At 48.2% G+C, this 22,810-nt stretch overlaps 1 protein-coding gene across 1 annotated transcript in view; it reads left to right on the forward strand.

The window, feature by feature from the left end:
• The first annotated feature begins 255 nt into the window (after positions 1 to 255).
• Positions 256 to 22,810, forward strand: part of DIS3L2 (DIS3 like 3'-5' exoribonuclease 2) — a 214,049-nt gene continuing 191,494 nt past the window's right edge. Inside the window, exons 1-2 of the mRNA XM_081329970.1 lie at positions 256 to 323; positions 6,356 to 7,095. Coding sequence (XP_081186096.1) covers positions 6,375 to 7,095 — 721 coding nt within the window. The 5' untranslated portion in view covers positions 256 to 323; positions 6,356 to 6,374. The remainder of the gene's footprint in view (positions 324 to 6,355; positions 7,096 to 22,810) is intronic.

Raw genomic sequence — 22,810 nt, forward strand, 5'->3', positions numbered from 1 at the left:
GACACACACACATAGACACATATCTATATACATTTTGCTCTATATATTTTTACACACACACACACACACAAACGGCACAACCACAGGTGCCACCGCGGAAAACCCCCGCAGCCAGGCGCGCGCATGCGCTTTCGGCGTCGCCGCGGCCAACCAGCCGGCCTCGCCGAAGGCGGCTGTCGGCGCGACGCTTCGGCTTCGCTCTCCGCGAGCTGGGAAGGCCTCGCCGGCACCCGTAGAAGGCCGGCCGCGAGACCCGGAAGGAGAGGCGAACCGGAAGTGGGGAAGTTGAAGCCGATGCCGAGGCCGGTGCGGAGTTTGGGCAGGTGAGCGTGGGGGGTTGGGGGGCTCCCCTTGGCCCGTTGGGGCTGGGACTGGAGGGGGGGGCGGGGAGAGTCTCCTTCCGCTCGCCTCCTCCTTCCTTCCTCCGGGGGTGGGCTTGCCTAGCCTCCCCCCCTCCCCATAGGGAAGCCCTGCCAGGTTGCCAGGCGAGGCTATAAGGGGCGGGGGGGGGTAGAGAGACCCTCATAGGCTCCCTTGCAAACCCCTGTGGGGTTATTTCCCCCGCCACACCCCTCGGCCCCCTTCCCTCCAACCTCTCTTCGTCCAGAGGTCCTCCTGGGTGCCTTTCAAATGAGGGGGAAATGGAGGCAGCTTCCCCAGTAAAAGAGCCTTGGTGGAGCAGAGGGCTAATGCCTCCTTAAGTAACCCCAGCTGCCTGCAATTAGTGCAGGTTCGAGTCCCACCAGGCTCAAGGTTGACTCAGCCTTCCATCCTTCTGAGGTAGGTAAAATGAGGACCCAGATTGTTGGGGGCAATTAAGCTGACTTTGTAATAATGCCGCTTGGGGTGTGTGTGAAAGCCCTAATAAGCAGGCATATACATAGAATGAAGGCTACTGCTAAGCTTGTAAGCCGCCCTGAGTCTTCAGAGAAGGGCGGGATATAAATGGGATTAAAATAAAATAAAAAAATAAATATACATAGAATGAAGGCTACTGCTAAGCTTGTAAGCCGCCCTGAGTCTTCGGAGAAGGGCGGGATATAAATGGGATTAAAATAAAAAATAAATAAATAAAAAGTAACATCAGCTGCCTGCAATTAGTGCAGGTTCAAGTCCCACCAGGCTCAAGGTTGACTCAGCCTTCCATCCTTCTGAGGTAGGTAAAATGAAGACCCAGATTGTTGGGGGCAATTAAGCTGACTTTGTAATAATGCCGCTTGGGGTGTGTGTGTGAAAGCCCTAATAAGCAGGCATATACATAGAATGAAGGCTATAAATGGAATTAAAATAAAATAAATAAAAATAAAAATGCCATGAGCACAATGGGGGAGGGGGAAGGGGAGGGGGAGGGCGGGGAGGGTTAGAGGCAAAGCCAGCCAAGCCAAAATCCAGGGCAGGACAGGGCTGGTGGCTGGCGTTCCCTTGCATGTGGCGAGTTTGACAGCTGAATGGGTGGGAAGTGGAGGGGAGACCCCTGGGAAATCTCTCTTCTCCTCTCCCCCCCCCACTTTGGGCTTAGGTCTGGAAGACAGGGGAAAGACAGCCTCAGAAATGGCTGGGGCTAAACTTTTCTGCATTTATCTATTTTGCTTTTATTAATTGGACAAATAACACAAGGCAGCGAACGTACCTAATACTTTCCCCTTCTATTTTCCCCACAGTAACAACCTGGGGAGGTGGGTTGGGCTAAGAGAGAGGGACTGGCCCAAAGTCACCCAGCTGGCTTTCCTGCCTAAGGTGGAACTAGAACTCACTGTCTCCTGGTAACTGGCCCAAAGACACCCAGCCGGCTTTCATGGCTAAGATGGAACTGGAACTCACCATCTCCTGGTGATTGGCCCATAGTCACCCAGCTGGCTTTCCTGCCTAAGGTGGAACTAGAACTCACTGTCTCCTGGTAACTGGCCCAAAGACACCCAGCCGGCTTTCATGGCTAAGATGGAACTGGAACTCACCATCTCCTGGTGATTGGCCCATAGTCACCCAGCTGGCTTTCCTGCCTAAGGTGGAACTAGAACTCACTGTCTCCTGGTAACTGGCCCAAAGACACCCAGCTGGCTTTCATGGCTGAGGTGGAACTAGAACTCACCATCTCCATGTGATCAAAATTCAGACGCTTGGCAACTGACTTGTATTTATGACAGTTGCAGTGTCCCGGGGGTCATATGATTTGTTTTTGTGACCTTGTGACATGCAAAGTTCAATGGGGAAGCCAGCTTCACTTAGCAACCGTGTCACTAAATGATTTGCTTAACAACTGTGGCAAGAAAGGTATAAATAAAATAAGGCAATTCTGTTGACACTCAGATTGTAAAGTAAAAGGAATACTTTCGCAAAGAACTAGAAAAAGTAATGATAAATTCCTTTATAATTAGATCCTCCATTTATACTGCAGTAAATTAGCAATATAAAAATGAGTTGTGCTGCAGTCTAACGCTTTAGTACGTGACTATGGTTTGTTTGTTCATAAACGACCCAAGGTTGATGAAAATATAGATAGTCCTCGACTTAACGACCACAATGGAGCCAAAATTTCTGTTGCTAAGCAAGACATTTGTTAAGTGAGTTTTGCCTCATCTTATGACCTTTCTTGACACCGTTGTTAAGCGAATGATTGCAGACACACAGCTGTTAAGCTATTCTGTTTTAACCCACAGAGCTTTGCTTGTCAGAAAGTCGCAAAAGGGGATCACAGGACCCCGGGAAACACTGTGACTGTCATAAATGTGAGTCAGTTGCCAACTGTCTTGAGTTTTGATCACGTGACCCTGGGGAATGCTGCGACGGTTGTAAGTGTGGAAAAACAGCCGTAAGCCACTGTTTTCAGCGAAGTTGTAACCTTGAATGGTCACTAAATGAACTGTTGTAAGTCGGGGACTGCCTGCAAATGGGACAATTTTATGCACGTAGACTAGGAGCCAGTTGTTTGTTACAGGATGCATGATACGACTTTTGTTATCTGATGGCACTAGCATAATATTCCTGAGACCGGCTTCAAGCATATCATAACAAAGGGAAACTGAGACTTCTTCTGTCTCATTATAAAGAGAATAGTGTGTGGAGTTGAAAGCAAAAATGCTCACCAGTCATTAAAATATAACCCCAAAAGGCTGAAAGCTGGACTTCAGTTGTCCTGCCCCTGGTAAATGGTTATCAATTTTACTTTTTAGGAAGGCCTGTATTTTATTCCTATTAGTATGAGCCTTGGTGGAGCAGTGGGCTAATGCCTCCTTAGGTAAGACCAGCTGCCTGCAATTAGTGCAGGTTCGAGTCCCACCAGGCTCAAGGTTGACTCAGCCTTCCATCCTTCCGAGGTAGGTAAAATGAGGACCCAGATTGTTGGGGGCAATAAGCTGACTTTGTAATAATGCCGCTTGGGGGGGGGGAGCCCTAATAAGCAGGCATATATATAGAATGAAGGCTACTGCTAAGCTTGTAAGCCGCCCTGAGTCTTCGGAGAAGGGCGGGATATAAATGGAATTAAAAATAAAAAAAATAAAAAAATAAAAAAATAAAATGAATAGATGGATGGATGGATGGAATGGAATGGAATGGAGCTGGAAGGGACCTTGGAGGTCTTCTAGTCCAGCCCCCTGCTCAAGCAGGAGAACCTATACTGCCCCAGACAGGTGAATGTCCAGTTTCTTCTTGAAAATCTCCAGTGATGGAGCGCCCACGATTTCCGGTGGCAAGCTGTTCCACTGGTTGATTGTCCTCACCGTCAGGAAGTTTCTCCTTAATTCCAGGTTGCTTCTCTCTTTGATCAGCTTCCATCCATTGTTTCTCATCCTTCTCTCTGGTGCTTTGGTGAACAACCTGCCCCCCTGTGCCTTGTGGCAGCCCCTCAGATACTGGTATAACTGCTATCATGTCTCCCCTGTTCCTTCTATTCTTTAGACTAACCAAACCCAAGTCCTGCAGCCGTTCTTCGTATGTTTTGGTCTCCAGGCCTTGGATCATCTCAGTTGCTCTTCTCTGAATTTTTTTTCCAAACTCTCAACATTTTTGTGATGTGGTGACCAAAATTGGCTGCAGTATTCCAGGTGTGGCCTTACTAGGGCTTTGTAAAGCGGTAATATTACTTCACATGATCTTGATTGTATGCCTCTGTTCATACAACCCAGGACTGTATTAGCTTTTTTGGTTGCTGCTGCACACTGCTGGCTCATAGTGAAATGATCATCTATATATTTATATTTATATTTATTAAACTTATATACCGCCCTTCTCCCGTAGGACCCAGGGCGGTTCACAAGGCAATTCAAACAACATTACAATACAAAAATTAATAGCAATTAAAATAGATTAAATTTTCCTTGATTAAAATCTAAAACCCGTATATCTCTGATTAAAAACCCAATTACAATAAGTTAAAAAAAATTAAAAAATCCTCAGTCCTGGCCGGAAAGCTCAAAGAGCCAGGTCTTCAGGTCCCGGCGGAACGAACGAAAATCAGGGGCAGTCCTAAGCTCTACGGGTAACTGGTTCCAGAGAAGGCCCTCTCCCTGGGTGTTACCCGCCGGCAATCCCTTGCCGGCGGCACCCTGAGAAAACCCACCCTGTGGGAGCGCACAGGACGAAGGGAACTTGATGCCGGCAGCAGGTGTTCCCTCAGATATCCCGGACCCAAGCCATTTAGGACTTTATAGGTCATCACCAGCACCTTGAATCTCACCCGGAGGGCAACCGGGAGCCAATGCAGCTCGCGGAGTAGAGGCGTTACATGGGAGTATCGGGAGACCCCCATCACAACTCGCGCGGCTGCATTCTGCATCAGTTGAAGCCTCCGAGTGGTCCTCAAGGGCAGCCCCATGTAGAGAGCATTGCAGTAGTCTAACCGGGAGGTCACGAGCGCATGAGTGACCGTGCGCAAGGCATCTCGGTCCAGATAGGGCCGCAACTGGCGCACCAGGCGAACCTGGGCAAAAGCCCCCCTGGTCACGGCTCCTATATGATCTTCAAGGCTGAGCCGTGAATCCAGGAGGACGTCCAAGTTATGAGCCCTATCGACGGGGGGTAACACCTCACCCCCCATCATTAAAGATGGAGAAGAGTGGTTCACTCGAGATGCCTGTACGCACAGCCACTCAGTCTTGGCAGGATTGAGTCGGAGCCTGTTTCTCCCCATCCAAACCCGAACCGCCTCCAGGCAACGGGACATCACGTTGAGGGCATCACTGAGTTGGTTTGGGGTGGAGAGAAAAAGTTGGGTATCATCGGCGTACTGATGATACCCCACCCCAAAACCACGAATGATCTCACCCAGCGGCTTCATATAGATATTGAACAGGAGGGGAGAGAGGACCGACCCCTGAGGAACTCCACAAACGAGAGACCTCGGGGCGGACCTCTGCCCTCCTGTCAACACCGACTGCGAACGGCCCAAGAGGTAGGAGGAGAACCACTGCAAAACAGTGCCCCCCACTCCCACCCCCCTGAGACGTCGCAGCAAGATACCATGGTCGATGGTATCAAAAGCCGCTGAGAGATCTAATAGGACTAGGACAGAGGAACAACCCCTGTCCCGAGACCGCCAGAGATCATTCATCAGCGCGACCAATGCCGTCTCCGTGCTGTATCTATCTATAGATAGATAGATAGATAGATAGATAGATAGATAGATAGATAGATAGATAGATTACCTGGAGAGTGCATGATTTTGTGTGCTGCCTGCATCCCGTGGATGGGGCTTTGCTTGTTTGTGTGGACCGGTTGCTGGTATGCTGCAGCCCGGTACCGGTCCACAGACTGGGGTTTGGGGACCCCTGCCCTAGTCCACACATCTTAAAACTGACACAGCCTTAAGGTTGTTCCTCTGCATTTAGCACCGCATCTCCTTTGAGCTTATATAGCAAAACTAAAGAACGAATGGACTTAGTCCTCGATTTACAACGGTGGGTCCTGTGACCGTTTACAACGGCACTGCCAAAAAAGTGACTTAGGACCGTTTTTCCACACTTACGACCGCTGCGGCCTGCCTCTGGTCCCGTGGTCCAAATTCAGATGCTTGTCAACTGACTCCTATTTATGACGGTTCCAATGTCCCCGGGGTCACCTGATTCCCCTTTTGCGACCTTCTGACAAGCAACGTAAAGGGCGGGGGGGGGGGGAGAGGGGAAGCCAGGACCGCTTAACAGCCGCGTCCGTAGCTTAACAACTGCACTGATTCAGAAAAGTTGTTTAAATGGAGCAACCCTCCCTTTCACGCCGGTCTTGCTTAGCCCTGGAGTTGGGCTCAACGGTGGCCGTAAGTTGAGGACTCCCCGTAACGGTTTGTCGGCAGGTCAGGACGAGAGTCGAACTCATGTAGGGTGAACGATGTATAGCGTCTCTTTATATTTGTGCTCCTTTTCAGCCAGTAGTGTCTTGGGAGTATGGAGCCGCACGGGGGTGTCCACAGCCCCGCTGCCCATCCCGGCAAAGACGGGCCCGGCAGGCCGTACAAGAACGCTTACGCCAGGCTTGTGCAGAAGCACCACAGTGGCCGCTTCCGCTCCTACCTGAACCACATCGCCCAGAAGCTGCAGCTGGAGGGGAACCTCTTCCAGGACTTGGGTCCCGAGGTGGAGCCGTCTCCAAAAAGGGGACCCGGGAGAGAAACCCCGGGGAAGAACGGCACGAAGCCAGCCCGGGGACCACCCGCTGGAACCTTGCAGTTCCTCCAGCCGGAGCTGAGAAACTTTGAGGGGCTGCGAAGCAGCAAAGAGGAGCCTACGGTCAGCGGGCAGCAGCCCCGCCAAGGAACTCCTGGTGCTGGGAAGAGAGAGGAGGAAGAGGAGGAGGAGGAGGAGGAGGAAGAGGAGGAGGAAGAGGAGGAGGAGGCGACAGCAGCAGCAGCAGCAGAAGAGGAGGTCCTTCCTAATCGACCTGCAGATCCATTAGGCTTCTTGAGAACCAAGCTTCACCAAGAGGGCGGGCAGGAGGTGTTGTCCAGACCGCCGCAGAAGACCCCCAGCTCTGGAGACAGAAGCAAAGTGGAGCTTTGGAAAGACAAAGGCAGCAGCCCTTTGGCTCCCATGGATGGCAGCGGCGTCTGTCCGCCGGCAGGACCACCAAGCCTGGAGCTGCCTTCCGCATCGCCTTGGCAGATCTGTGGTGAGTTGATGGCGTCTCGAGCGGCTGCCAAGATTTATTGGTTTGGGTGAGAAGCCCTGGCTTTCCAGAGCCTAGTTGGGGACCCACCATTGTTGCTGTGATTGTGCCGTGAGGTTTGCTTAACGGCTGCGCAGCACCGAGGGTCTTAGCAACTCTTCCAGCTGGGCGATTGAGAGGAATCTAATAGAAGAGGCTATTTGTAGCTCGGGGTTGAACTGTGCAGTCCTTGGTGCTCTCTGAGCTGGGTGGTTTTCTTGCAGACGTTTTGTTACCCAGCTGGGTAACGCCATCAGTGCTAGAAGGGAATGGGAGGAGGAGGAGGAGGAGGAGGAATGTGGGGTCCTTGGTGCTCTCTGAGCTGGGTGGTTTTCTTGCAGACATTTCATGACCCAACTAGGTAACATCATCAGTGGTGGAAGGGAGGAGGAGGAGGAGGAGGAGGAGTACTATGGGATCCTTGATGCTCTTTGATCTTGGTGGTTTTTCTGCAGACATTTCATTGCCCAACTAGGTAACACCATCAGTGCTAGTAGGAAGTTGGGTTTGCTGCCTGTTTGTATATTCAAGTAGTTCCTGACTTACGACTGCAATTGAGATTGGCTCCATAAGTTGAGGACTACATCTACCAGATTGGCAAAGCCAGTGTCAAGCAAAAAAAAACACAAAACAAAGCAGGGGAGAGAAAGGTTGCCAGAGTTGACCACTTTCGGGCGGGTGGGCGCGCCAGACCTGTGGAACCGCTTGCTGGTTGAGCTCCGGATGGCCCCCGACCTTCGCTCCTTCCGGCGGGATCTAAAAACTTACTGTGGGGTCCTTGGTTGTTGTTGAACTTGGTGGTTTTCTTGCAACCGAGAAAACATTTTCATTACCCATCTTGGTTATATCATCAGTGCTCCAGGAGGAATCTGTCCTCAATCCAGACCTGCTTATGAAAAATTGTGAGACTCGGAGATAGAATAGAATAATATAATAGGATAATGGACTAGAATAGAATAGAATAGAATAGAATAGAATAGAATAATATTAATAGAATAGAATGGAGGAATAAATGATAATAGAATAATATTAATAGAATAGAGGAATAAATGATTAGAATAGAATAGAATAGAATAGAATAATATTAATAGAGTAGAATAGAGGAATAAATAATAATAATAGAATAGAATAGAATAGAATAGAGCTGGAAGGGACCTTGGAGGTCTTCTAGTCCAGCCCCCAACTCAAGCAGGAGAACCTATACCACCTCTGGCAAATGACTCTCTAGCCTCTTCTTAAAAACCTCCAGTGATGGAGCGCCCACGATTTCTGGTGGCAAGCTGTTCCACTGGTTAATTGTCCTCACTGTCTGGAAGTTTCTCCTGAATTCCAGGTTGCTTCTCTCTTTGGTCAGTTTCCATCTGTTGTTTCTCATCCTTCCCTCTGGTGCTCTGGTGAACAACCTGACCCCTCCTCTTCTTTGTGGCAGCCCCTCAGATCCTGGAACACTGCTATCTTTTCTCCCCCCCCCCCAGCCCCCAGTCCTTCTTTTCTTTAGACTGGTCATACCGAATTCCTCAACCATTCTTCATACTGTGTCTTTGTCTCCGGGCCCTTAACCTTCTTAGCTGCCCTTCTTTGTACTTTTCCCAAAGTCTCAACATCTTTTTTGTGATACGGTGACCAAAATTGGCTGCAGTGTCCCAGGCCTGGCCTGACTAGGGTTTTGTCAAGCGGTACTTATAACTCCGTGTGATCTTGATTCTATGTTTATACAACCCGGGATTGTATTAGCTTTTTTGGCGGCTGCTGCACAGGGCTGGCTCGTAGTCAAGTGATCGTCCACTGGGACTCCAAGGACTACAGATCTCGCCCGATCTGTAGTTTCGCCTTTTAATTTTTCCTGCCTAAATGTAAGACTTTGCTTTTCTCCACGTTCAAACTTATTTTCTTGGCTAGGAAGCCTCTCAAAGTGGCCGGCAAGTGCCTGCTCTTACGTTTAGCCCTGCCAACAACCACAGTTGTGTATCTTCTCCGGTGAAAGAGATTGCGGGATTTGCAGTGGGGAAGAATACGGGGTGAGAATAGTACATACGGCCGCCTTGACTTTCATAAAATTAAGGTGGCATTTAATTCTAGTCCGAGGAGCATCAAGAGCCAAAGAGGGTGGGATCTCAGGATCCGTTGGCTTCCGAGCGAACAGCCCCTCTTTCGACTTGGTTTGATTTTCCCATACGGTCCCTCACAGCTGCCAAATTCTGGGATGTGATTTCCACCACATCTTCCACTTACCTTCGAAGTTACGACGGCAGCGACAAACAAGCCGTTTTCCACACTGGCGACCGTTGGAGCGTGCCCGCCGTCACGCGATCAAAATTTGGACCCTCGGCAACTGGCGTGTACTTAACGACAGTTGCCCCGTCTCGGAGTCAGGTGATCCCCGTTTGCCAACTTCCCGGCCAGCTTCCGACAGGCAAAGTCAGCGGGGGAAGCCAGACTCGCTTTAGCAACTCCGAGATTCGCTTAACAACCGCAGCGATTGGTTTTAACAACGGCGGGAAGAAAGGGGAACAAAATAGGGGGCAAAGCTCGCTCGAGAACCGTCTCGCTTAGCAGCAGAAATTTTGGGTCCAGCTGTGGTTTTAAGTCCAGGGACTGCCCGGGAATCGCCTCTCACTTGAATTTGTCCCCAAATGCAAGGTCAAATAAGGACAGGGACCCAGAAACCTTTGCACGGGACATGCCCCATGCAAGTGCATCAGAGCAGCCCCCCCTCCCCCCCCTCAATTCACGACATTTGCTTCTCCTTTGAGTCCGCAGCCGGTCGAAATGTGTGGAGGCGCAGTTTGGGTTTTACAAGTCCACCTTGCGATGGGTGGAACAACCTCATGTTTTGTGTCTTTCTGTTGGGGAGTCACCTGCGCAGATTAACCCAGGTGTGAGGTGGATGAATCTTTAGTTTGCTCCGTTGCCTCCGGTGCTTCCCAGGTAGCTAAAGAATGGAATAGAATACTTTATTTGGCCAAGGGTGATTGGACAGACAAGGGAGGTCTCAGGGTACACACCAAGCAACGGAGTGATAACTACTATAATATGATACCAACAAAGGCGGTAGTAGAGACGATGAGAAGGTTAACAAGCCGGCCTGGCCTGATGGGGGGATGGGTTTGGGATTTTATTGTTGTTTTTTAATATATGTATTTACTCTTTTAGTTTGGGCACTGTATTTAATTCTTTTTTAACTTTTGTATTTTTGTATTTTTATATACTTGCCCTGTTCACCGCCCTGAGTCCTTCGGGAGAAGGGCGGTATATAAATAAAATTATTATTATTATTATTATTAATGATAATTCTGTCTGCCTGTCTGTCCAGCTATCTATCTATAATACAGAATATAGCATGGAATGGAGAACAGAACAGAACCGAACAGAACAGAACAGAACAGAATAGAATAGAATAGAATAGAATAGAATAGAATAGAATAGAATTACAGAATAGAATAGAATAGAGAATAGTGTAGAATAGAATAGAATAAAGAATGGAATGGAATGGAATGGAATAGAATAGAAAAGAGAAAAGGAATAGAATAGAATAGAATAGAATAGAATAGAATAGAATAATTAGAATAGAATAATTAAAATAGAATAGAATAGATTAGAATTACAGAATAGAATAGAATAGAGAATAGTATATAGAATAGTATAGAATATAGAATAGAATGGAATAGAATAGAAAAGAGAAAAGGAATAGAATAGAATAATTAGAATAGAATAGAATAGAGAATAGATTAGAATTACAGAATAGAATAGAGAATAGTATAGAATAGAATAAAGAATAGAATAGAATTGAATTACAGAATAGAATAGAATAGAATAGAGAAAAGGAATAGAATAGAATAGAATAATAATAGAAGAGAGAATAGGATAGAATAGAATAATTAGAATAGCTTTATTTTGCCAAGTGTGATTAAACACACAAGGAATTTGTCTCCGATGCAGAAGCTCACAGTGTACATGAAAATGGCCGGTCCTCTGGAGCTGATTGACACCTCCTTTCCCTTCTCTGACTTTTGTCCCTATGGAAAGGCTGATTTCACCTGCGGCCAGATCCATCCATCAGTCGGTCTGACACCTCATCTGTGTATGGAGATTCTCAGTCATCCAGGCGGTGGTTGTCCCCAAAGTGCTTTTTCAAAGGGCAACTGGGCTTTGTTTTTCCTTGAAGACCTTTCACTTCTCATCCAGGAAGCTTCTTCAGTTTTGACTGAATGTTGAGGAGAATGGAAGTATTTGTCCTGAGGGCAGGACCAGAAAGAATGGATGGAAACGAATCAAGGGGAGAAGCAACCTAGAACGAAGGAGAAACATCCTGACGGTGAGAACAATGAACCAGTGGAACTCCTTGCCTCCAGAAGCGGTGAATGCTCCAACACTGGAAGTCTTTAAGAAGAGACTGGACGGCCATTTGTCTGAAATGGTGTAGGGTCTCCTGCCTGAGCAGGGGGTTGGACTAGAACAGTCCAACTAGACTCGCAGGCTGGATGCATGATAAAGAAATTGCGCCGACCCCATTCCCGGCAGTGGCAAAAAAAGTCGTGATACGTCATGACACGTCACGTGACATTGTGAGTTTGACACCCCTGGACTAGAAGATGATCTCCAAGGTCTCTTCCAACTATTCCATTCCATTCTTTATTCTATTCTATGCTGTTCTGTTCTGTTCTGTTCCTTATTCTGTTCTGTTCCTTATTCTGTTCACTATTCTATTCTATTCTATTCTATTCTATTCTATTCTATTCTATTTTATTCTATTCTATTCTATTCTATTCTATTCTATTCTATTCTATTCTATTCTATTCTATTCTATTCTATTCTATTCTATTCTATTCTATTCTATTCTATTCCTTATTCTATTCCATTCCATTCCACTCTACTCTACTCTACTCTACTCTACTCTACTCTACTCTACTCCATTCTATTCCTTATTCTATTCTATTCCTTATTCTACTCTACTCTACTCCTTATTCTATTCATTCTATTCCTTATTCTATTCCATTCCATTCTACTCTACTCTACTCTACTCTACTCTACTCTACTCTACTCTACTCTACTCTACTCTACTCTACTCTACTCTATTCCATTCTATTCCTTATTCTATTCTATTCCTTATTCTACTCTACTCTACTCTACTCCTTATTCTATTCATTCTATTCCTTATTCTATTCCATTCCATTCCACTCTACTCTACTCTACTCTACTCTACTCTACTCTACTCTACTCTACTCCATTCTATTCCTTATTCTATTCTATTCCTTATTCTACTCTACTCTACTCTACTCCTTATTCTATTCATTCTATTCCTTATTCTATTCCATTCCATTCCACTCTACTCTACTCTACTCTACTCTACTCTACTCTACTCTACTCTACTCTACTCTACTCTACTCTACTCTATTCCATTCTATTCCCTGTTCTATTCTATTCTACTCTATTCTATTCCTTATTCTTTTCCTTATTCTATTCCTCTCCTCTCCTCTCCTATTCATTTTCCTCGCAGCCATCTGGTCGTTGGCACTCCCTCTGAGAATCGTTGAGGCCACTTGGAAGCTTATCTATGCAACAACCCATTGCACTATTCAGGTGACCCCGAGGGCATAGATAAACCTCCAGGTGGCCTCCACAACCCTCAGAGAGAGTACCAAAGACCAGATGACTGCAAAGCATATAAATCCTTCCATCCTCCACCACCATTCAGTTAGAACTGAAGAAGCTTCTTGGGTGAGAAGTGAAACGTCTTCAAGGACGTTTGAAAAAGCGGCCTTTTGAAAAAGCCCCTTTGGGATGCCGCCCCGTCTTGTCTGCTTGCTTTCTCTCAAAGTTGCTCAAAAGCTGCCCGCAGTTTCCCCCACCACCACCACTTGTCCAAAGCTAGCAAAGAAACAATATCTTTTAACCGTGTTATTCCTTTCCTTTCCTTTTTTTAAAAAAAACACCAATTCCAACACCCCCCCCTCTGCAGTCTGTTCTAAAACATCTCTGGATCTTTTTATAGCCCAGCGGGCCTTCCCTTCCGCCTGCCCGGAGTAGAAGGAGGGGGGGGAAACACCCCCCCCCCGTTTACGGTGTCTTGCAGCAAGCAGGGGGTGGCAGATGTGTGGCAGCTGGATCAACATCTCTTGACAGAAGGGAAAGGAAGAGGCTTTGGAGGCAGGGAGAAGAGGTGGCCTGGGGGTCAGCAGCTGGGTGGAGCCGGTTCACGGAGAGTCCGGCCGAACTGCTGGTGGGCCTCCATCCCTCCTTCCCTGCCAATGCAGAGGTTGCAGCCCTGCCAGAGGCCCAGAGATTATTTGGATAAACGTTTAGCCCTCCTGCTACTAAACGGCTTTTGGGGCCAAATCTCCCTCCTCCGGCTGCCAAATAATGAACAGCATCTTTGGCTCTTGCGAATCTGGCTGAGGTTCACCCCGTCGGGCAGTCGGGCGCAGAGGCTCAAGGGGGTGGTGGTGGTGGTCTTCTGAAAGCGTTAAGGCACCCCGGCGCGGGCTCGCTTGGCTGCAAAAAAAGGGGGTCCTTGACTTAACGACCACAATTCAATCCCCAGGTTTCCACAGCGGTTGAGTGAGTTTTGCGCCATTTCCTCGCCCCGGTCGTTAAGCGAATCGTTGCAGTCGTTCAGTTGGGAACCGGGGGGGGGCGCTAAGGGAACCTGGCCTCCCCCGTGGACTTTGCGCGTCAGGAGGCCGCAAAAGGGGAGACACGTGACTCTCGCCGTTAAGCGGAATCGCCGCTGCCGTGAAGTGAATCGTGCGGTCGTTAAGCGAATCTGGCATTCCCCTCCCCCCCAATTGACTTTGCTTGCTGGAAGCTGGCTGGGAAGGTGACAAATGGCGATCACGTGACCCCGGGACGCTGCAGTTGTCATAAGTATGAACCAGCGGCCAAGCTGTTGAGGATGCTAGAATAGAATAGAATAGAAAACAGACAATAGAACAGAACAGAACAGAACAGAAGCTGGAAGGGATCTTGGAGGTCTTCTAGTCCAGCCCCCTGCTCAAGCAGGAGACTCTATACCATCTCAGACAGATGACTGTCGAATCTCTTCTTAAAAACCTCCACTGATGGGAGCGCCCACGATTTCTGGTGGCAAGCTGTTCCACTGGTCAATTGTTCTAACTGTCAGGAAGTTTCTCCTTAGTTCCAGGTTGCTTCTCTCCTTGATGAGTTTCCAACTATTGTTTCTTGTCTTGCCCTCTGGTGCTCTGGTGAACAACATGACCCCCCCCCCCCCTCTTTAAAGAGACATTGGTCAAGATGCTACCAAGGACTTAACGTGGTGACTCATTTGGAAAGAGTTCCAATTAACCACAGGTGCCTTTTAATCATCTGCGGAGGCATTTTTAATTATTAAATGAACGGCTCCTTACATCGCCCTCAATAATCACCATAATTGGTGGAGGTAACAGCCTGAGCAGCAGTTTTAAAATTTATATATTGTACCTGTAATTCCTGACAGGCTAATAATTAGTTCCCTCCAGTTTCAAGAGTTGGACAAGGTAGCTTGTATAATAATAGCAATAATAACCAACAACAAACGACAAAACAACAATAATGTCATATCAAAGGAATAATTGATATTTATTTTCTTTTATGTAATATATATACAATACAAAGGAAAAAAACAGAAATAGCAAATAAAGGGAAGGAATTACTATCCAGTTATTAAGGGAAGGTAATAATTATCCAATTATTTTTGAATGGCAATAATAATAATAATAATAATAATAATAATAATAATAATAATAATAATAATAATAATAATCAGTACTTTTTTTGTAAAAGAAAAAGGTGCCGGAACTCACACATGTCATACAACCCGTTTTGCCTACCCTACAAGGTTCCATCCAAAAAAGGTGCCGGAACTCCGTTCTGAGCATTCTATGAGAAAAAAAGCCCTGATTATTATTATTATTATTATTATTATTATTATTATTATTATTATTATTATTATTATTATTATTATTATTATTTAAGGAGATACCTGGTTGATACCTAGGATGCTGGCAGCAACCCGTGTCAACCATTAGTGCCAGTCAGTTTGAATGTTCAGTTGACTGAGTTTCATGTTTAATGAATACAAGTTTTATAATAAAAAGTTGGAAGGGACCTTGGAGGCCATCTAGTCCAACCCCTGCTCAAACAGGAGACCCTAAAGTCGGGTAGGCAACCTTGGCTCTTTTATGACGCGTGGAGCCAGGCTAGCTCAGGAATTCTGGGAGTTGAAGTCCACGCGTCATAAAAGAGCCAAGTGGCTATCCAGTCTCTTCTTAAAAACCTCCAGTGATGGAGCGCCCATAACATCTTGATGGCTGAGGAATTCTGGGAGTTGAAGTCCAGAAGTCATCAAAGGGCCCAAGTTTGAAGACCCCTGGCCTACAATATCTACCGGTATAGGTATGTTTCTCAGTCTGGGCAGCTTGAAGACGGGCGGACTTCAACTCCCAGAATTCCCCAGCCACCCCTTGCTAAAAGATACTCTTTTTTTTTTTTGGCAAACTCTGGGTTTTTGGGTTGTTGTTTTTTTTTGGCTTCCAGAAGTGGAATCTTCTTGGATCTTCTACCACGGAGGCTACTTTTTGCCAGATAGCAACGAATGGGGTGACCTGATATTGTTGTATCTTGATCTGAGCTAGGATCTGTTTGGAAGTTTCCCTCTTTGAAGTCTTCCCCCCCCCACCCCACCCCGCTCAATCTGGAGTCCGTTTTTTTTTAACTTTCGTGGCCCAGCGAGGTTGGCTCCCATCCCACGTTCCTGAAGCTTCTTGATAATGTTAGCAGCTGCAATGGCAGCAACATGGAGCTGTGATTTTGTATTTCTTTGACCTTTTACCGATCTTGGCTCTTATCTTCTTCCTTCCCTCCTGGGGCAAATTCTCTCTGGCTTTCCCTTCTCCGCTTTTATTGTGCGCACTGTGCACGACGAAAACAACACACCCTTAGTGAGTCCTTTCCTGCATCCAAAGAAGCCGAGCAACCGCTTATGAAATTGAAAACATCTGGGATGTGCTAATTAAACAGTCTGCTTGGGACATCACTCAAACCCAACTGATGCCTTTTAATTTCGAAGGGGAACTAATAACTACGTTTTCATTTCTTTTGCCATTTAAGGAGAACAGGTTACGTCAGGCATCGAAAGCAAATTGTCTGTTCTCCGGGCTACGGCAGCGTTTTTTCTCAGCCTGGGCATCTTTTCAGAGGCGTGGACTTCAACTCCCAGAATTCCACTGGCCAGCATGTTGAAGTCCAGGACTCTTAAAATTTACCTCAGGTTGCAAAAAACACTGAACTAGGGAATAAAGAACCGTGGATACCCCTTTTACATCCATGGCAAATTGGGAATTTTTTTGGGGGGGGGAAACGTGGAGGGATCCAATACACAGGTAGTCCTCGGCTTAGAACGGTTCATTTAGTGACCGAAGTTCCAACGGCCCTGAAGAAAGTGACGTGTGACCAATCCTCGCATGTACAAACGTTGCAGCCTCCCCTTGGTCCTCGGATCAAAATTCGGACGCTTGGCCACTGACTCGTACTTATGTCCGCTGCGGCGTCCCCCTTTGTGACCTTCTGACAAGCAAAGTCAATGGGGAAGCCGCCGGATTCACTTAACAACCGTGTGACTAACGGAACAACTGCCGTGTTTCACTTCACAACTGTGGCTCAGAAAGTCGTAAAATGGGGCAAAGTTCATTTAACAAATGTTTAAACTTGGCAAGAAAAATGTGGGGCTCAGTGGCGGTCGTAAGTCGAGGACTACCTGGACCTTTGGCTGCATCCATACAGGTAGTCCTTACAGCCATTCGTTTAGTGACGGCTCAAAGTTATAGCGGCACTTGAAAAAAAGCGACTTATGATCATTTTTCACACTTGCAGCGTCCCCATGGTCACATGATCGAAGTTCAGGGACCTTGGAGGTCTTCTATTCCAGCCCCCTCCTCAAGCAGGAGAACCTATACCATCTCAGACAAGTGACTGTCCAGTCTCTTCTTAAAAATCTCCAGTGATGCAGCGCCCACGATTTCTGGTGGCAGGCTGTTCCACTGGTTAATTGTCCTCACTGTCAGGAAGTTTCTCCTTAATTTAATTTAATTTTAATTTTAATTCCAGGTTGCTTCTCTCTTTGGTCAGTTCCTCCCCTCTCTGGTGCTTTGGAGAATAACATGACCCCCTCTTTGTGGCAGCCCCTCAAATTCTGGAAGGTTGCTATCGTGTCTCCCCTGTTCCTTCTTTCCTTTAGACTAGCCAAACCCAAATTCTGCAGCCGTTCTTCCTATGTTTTAGTCTCCAGGCCTTGGATCATCTTAGTTGCTCTTCTCTGAACTTTTTCCAAGCTCTCAACATCTTTTTTGTGATATGGTCAACCAAAACAGGCTGCAGTATTCCAGGTGTGGCCTCGCTAGGGTTTCATAAAGCGCTGCTAATACTTGGTAACCGACTCATATTTATGACAGTCGCAGTGTGCCCGGGGGGGTCACGTCATCCCCTTTTGCGACCTTCTGACAAGCAAAGTCGGTGGAGTAGCCGGATTCACTTAACAACCGTATTGTCAACTTAACAACTGCAGCGATTCTCTTGTCAACTGTGGCAAGAGAGGCTGTAAAATAGCCCCCCCCCCAAATCTCACTTAAAAACTGTCTCGCTTAGCAGCAGAAATGTCGTACGTTACGGTCGTAAGTCGAGGACTATCTGTAGTTACGGGCTGGCCTTGGTAAGAAGTGGATGGGGAGCATTTTGATAGGAAGCTTACTCAACCAGAGGTTCCCCCAACCTTTTGGGCCCCAGGTACCAGTTCCGTGGAGAGAGGTTTTTCCGTGGACCGGAGAGTGCGTGGTTTTGTGTGCTGCCTGCATCCCGCGGATGGGCCTTTGCTTGTTTGTGCGGACCAGTTGCTGGCATGCCACGGCCCGGTACCGGTCCACTGATCGGGGGTTGGACACCCCTGTACTAAACAGTGAGAAACTGCCCTTTAAAAAAGAAAGAAAGAAAGAAATAAAATCCAACAAGAATTGCTTGGAATCGAAAGGAACAATTCAAGGTTGTGACTCAACACCGTGGAAGTACAACTTTGTGAAAGGTGGGGCAATTTGTTACCCGAGAAATCAGATACCACTATTAGTGGCCTTGTGTGGTTCCTCTTTCCTTGGAGACCTATTTTGAAGACGTAAACAACCACAGCGCAAACACACCGAAAGTTCATTGACACCTAAAAACAACCCAGGTTTCAATGTCAAGGTTGTGAATGCTGACACACAAAAAAACAACAACAACTTTTCCTTTCTCTCCCAGACTTTGGCTCCTGGTGTGTCTCAGGGTGGAAGCACTTGATGGAGCTGCGTGTCAGGTTGAAGGCTGAAAATTAAAAGTTTAAAGGTTTTTTCCGGGAATATGTGTCTGGCCCACCGGAATTGGGGTCAGTGAGCAATCCGGTCACACAATGTTGTGGCTTTGCATTTTCAGAATCAGAATCAGAATAGAGCTGGAAGGGTCCTTGGAGGTCTTCTAGTCCAGCCCACTGCTGAAGCATGAGATGCTTGACCATTTCAGGACAAGTGACGGTCTAGTCTCTTTGTAAAAACCTCCAGTGATGGAGCAGCCACAGCTTCTGGTGGCAAGTCGTTCCACTGGTTAAATTGTCCTCGTTGTCAGGAAGTTTCTCCTTAATTCCAGGTTGCTTTCTCTCCTTGATTAGTTTTTCCATCCGTTGTTTCTTGTCTTGCCTCCTGGTGTTTTGGAAAATAAGTTGACCCCCTAATCATAATCACAATAGTAAAGTTGGAAGGGACCCTGGAGGTCATCTAGTCCAACCCCCTGCTCAGGCAGGAAACCCTCCTCTTTGTGGAAGCCCCTCAAATACTGGAAGACTGCTATTATGTCCCCCCTAGTCCATAATAATGATGATGATGATGATGATGGTGAAGTTGGAAGGGACCTTGGAGGTCATCTAGTCCAACCCCTTGCTCGGGCAGGAAACCCTATACCATTTCAGACAAATGGCTGTCCAGTCTCTTCTTAAAAACTTCCAGTGTGTTGGAGCATTCCTTCTTTTCTCTAGAATGGCCATTCCCATATCCTGCAGCCGTTCTTCATATGTTTTAGTCTCCAGGCCTTTAATCATCTTAATTGCTCTTCTTTGCACTTTTTTTTATTTAAAAAAAAGTCTCAACATCTTTTTTGTAATGTGTGGACCAAAACTGGATGCCGTGCTCCAGGTGTGGCCTTACTAAGGTTTTGTAAAGTGGTCCTAATATGTCGCGTGTTTATAGAACCCAGGATTGTATTGGCTTTTTTGGCGGCTGCTGCACACAGCTGGATCACGTTTAAGTTATCGCCCGCTTTGAGCTGCCTCAGTTGAAGATTCAGCAGTTCAGCCCCATTGAAAGGTGTTCACATTAACTTTGGAAATTAAAAATAAAGACCAATCAGGTTACTACAAAATTTGGAATAAATTTTATCATTGGCGGGAACAAAAGGAAGGTCTCTATTAGAACTTATAGATTGGTTGATTTATTTATTTATTTATTTATTTATTAGTTTTTATAAACCGCCCTTCTCCCGAGGGACTCGGGGCGGTGTACAGAGGAAGGAAGGTATACAGATGAACAATAAAAATAATAAAAACAATAGTGAAAACAAACTGGGACCCCAATTAACGCTATCATGCCAGGCCGGACTGCTGGAACAGGAAAGTTTTTAAGTCGCGTTGGAAGGTACGGAGGTCAGGGGCCATCCGGATTTCGGTTGGTAAGCTGTTCCAGAGGGCTGGCGCACCCACTGAGAATGCCCTCCCCCTGGGGGCCACCAGCCGACATTCCTTGAGCGGTGGCACCCTGAGGAGGCCATCTCTGTGGGAGCGCACAGGACGGTGGGGTGCTGACATTGGCAGAAGGTGCTCCCGTAGGTAGTCCGGACCCATGCCATGTAGGGCTTTGTATGTCATTGTTAGCACCTTGAACTTCACACGGAAGGCAACCGGAAGCCAGTGCAGCGCACAGAGGAGAGGTGTGATATGGGAGTATCGGGAGGCTCCCAAGAGTGTCCGTGCCGCTGCACTTTGCACCAGTTGAAGCTTCCGAGTGGATCTCAAGGGCAGCCCCATGTAGAGAGCGTTACAATAGTCTAGGCGAGAGGTCACAAGGGCATGGGTGACTGTACGTAAGGAATCCAGGTCCAGATAAGGCCGTAGTTGGCGAACTAGTCGAACCCGGGAGAAGGCCCCCTTGGTCACAGCTCCTATGTGGTCTTCTAGGGAGAGCTGCGAGTCTAGGAGGACACCCAGGTTGCGGGCCCTATCAACAGGGGGTAGTAACTTGTCCCCGATGTTAAGCAATGGGACGTTCTGAATATCCTGGCTTGCCGGAACGTACAGCCATTCAGTCTTGTCCGGGTTCAGTTGAAGCCTGTTCCTCCCCATCCATTCCCGGACCGCTTTCAGGCAGCGGGACATCACGTCTAGGGCATCACTGATATTGTTTGGAGTTGAGATAAAAAGCTGGGTGTCATCAGCATACTGATGGTACCCTACTCCAAAACTGCGAATGATCTCACCCAGCGGTTTCATGTAGATGTTGAACAGGAGAGGCGAGAGGACCGACCCCTGAGGGACTCCGCAAGCGAGAGGCCTCGGGGTCGACCTCTGTCCCTCTGTCAGCACCGACTGCGAGCGACCCTGGAGAAAGGAGGAGAACCAACGCAGAACCGTGCCTCCCACTCCCAGTCCCCTGAGGCGTCGCAGCAAGATACCATGGTCGATGGTATCGAAAGCCGCCGAGAGGTCTAATAAGACAAGGACAGAGGAATGGCCCCTGTCCCGGGCTCTCCAGAGATCATTCATCAGAGCGACCAGTGCCGTCTCCGTGCTGTAGCCCGGCCTGAAACCCGATTGGTACGGGTCTAGATAAACCGCTTCATCCAAGATCTGAGGAAGTTGGTGCGCCACCACGCTCTCAACAACCTTCGCAAGGAAGCGAAGATTGGAGACTGGACGAAAGTTATTCAAAGAGGATGGGTCCAAGGTGGGCTTCTTGAGGAGAGGTCTCACCACCGCCTCCTTCAAGGCGGTGGGGAAGTGACCCTCACTCAGAGAAGCAGAGATGACCGCTAGGAACCAGCCTCGTGTCCCCTCTCGAGCTGCATAGGCCAGCCAGGAAGGGCACGGGTCCAGTAAGCATGTGGAGGAGCTCAACCTTCTCATAATCCTGTCCACTTCCTTAGGAGTTACAGGATCAAATTCTTCCCAGATGACGTCGACAAGACTGTCCATGTCTTGTTCTTCCATCTCAGCCCAGTTGGAGTCCAGGCCAGTTCGAATCCGAGCAATTTTATCCAGCAGATATTGACCGAATTCCTCGGCTCGACCCTGCAAGGGTTCCTCCCTCACCTCTTGGTTTAATAGGGAGCGAGTCACCCTGAACAAGGCAGCCGGGCGATTATCTGCGGACGCGATGAGGGTGGAAAAATAGTTGGATTTTGCCACCCTTATCGCAGCGAGATAAGACCTGGTGAGGATTCTTAGTCGCAATCGGTCGGATTCGGATCGACTGGATCTCCAACGGCTCTCTAGGCCCCGTCTCCGACGCTTCATCTCCCGGAGCTCCTCGGTGAACCATGGGGCTCGCTGGGATCTGCGCCGGGTCAGAGGCCGCAAGGGTACAACTCGGTCCAGAGCCTCCGTGGCTGCCTTTTCCCAGGCTTCCACTAAGGTATCCGCCGAGCTGTGAGCAGGGAGTGCATGCGTGTCCCTAAGCGCTGCCTGGAACTTATCAGGGTCCATTAGGCGCCTAGGGCGGTACCATCTGACTGGCACCGTGCACCCACGGTGGGGGGTGGCAAGGGGGAAGTCTAGCCGCAGGAGGTGGTGATCGGTCCATGACAGGGGCGTAACAGTTGTGGTACCCCCACCGATATCATCACGCCACCGTCCAGACAAGAACACCAAGTCTGGGGTGTGGCCTCTCTCATGAGTCGGTCCAGAAATTATTTGCGACAGGTCCATGGCCGCCATGGAAGCCATGAACTCCCGAGCCAGTTCGGACGATCCTCCCAGGGACGGTAGATTAAAGTCGCCCAAGACCATGAGTCTTGGGAATTCAACCACCAACCCTGAGAGGGCATCGAGTAGCTCGGGCAGGGCCGCCGCTGCACGATTAGGTGGTAGGTACGCCAGCAGCAGGCCCAACTGTGCCCCTGGGCCGTATCTCAGTAGGAGAGACTCACACCCGACCATCTGAGGGACGGTGGTCTCTCGCGGGCTAAGGGATTCCCTGATGATAACTGCCACTCCCCCGCCCCTCCCATGAGCCCGAGGCTGGTGCAGCACCTGGAAACCTGGTGGGCAGAGGTCAACCAGAGGAACACCACCCTCTGGGCCCAGCCAGGTTTCCGTGATGCAAGCCAGGTCCGCATGCTCGCTCTCCACTAGGTCACGAACAAGGTGAGCCTTGTTAGCAACGGACCTGGCATTTAGGTAGACCAGCCTGAGCTTAGGAGGCTGCACATCTTCGCTCCCGGGTCCTCGGGGGAAGTACAGAGGGTCGGAGCGTCTCACCGCTTGTACAGAGCGGAGATGACCCTCCCGGTGTCGATACGGCCCTCTGCTTGTGCACCTTCTGCCGTTCCCCACCATCCTGGGAATTGGTTGTTCGTCAGCTCGCCACTGGGCTTTGTCGGCGACTGGCCCACGTTCCTC

The sequence above is a fragment of the Vipera berus genome (assembly GCF_964194415.1).
Source record: "Vipera berus genome assembly, chromosome: 5".
Taxonomy (NCBI): domain Eukaryota; kingdom Metazoa; phylum Chordata; class Lepidosauria; order Squamata; family Viperidae; genus Vipera; species Vipera berus.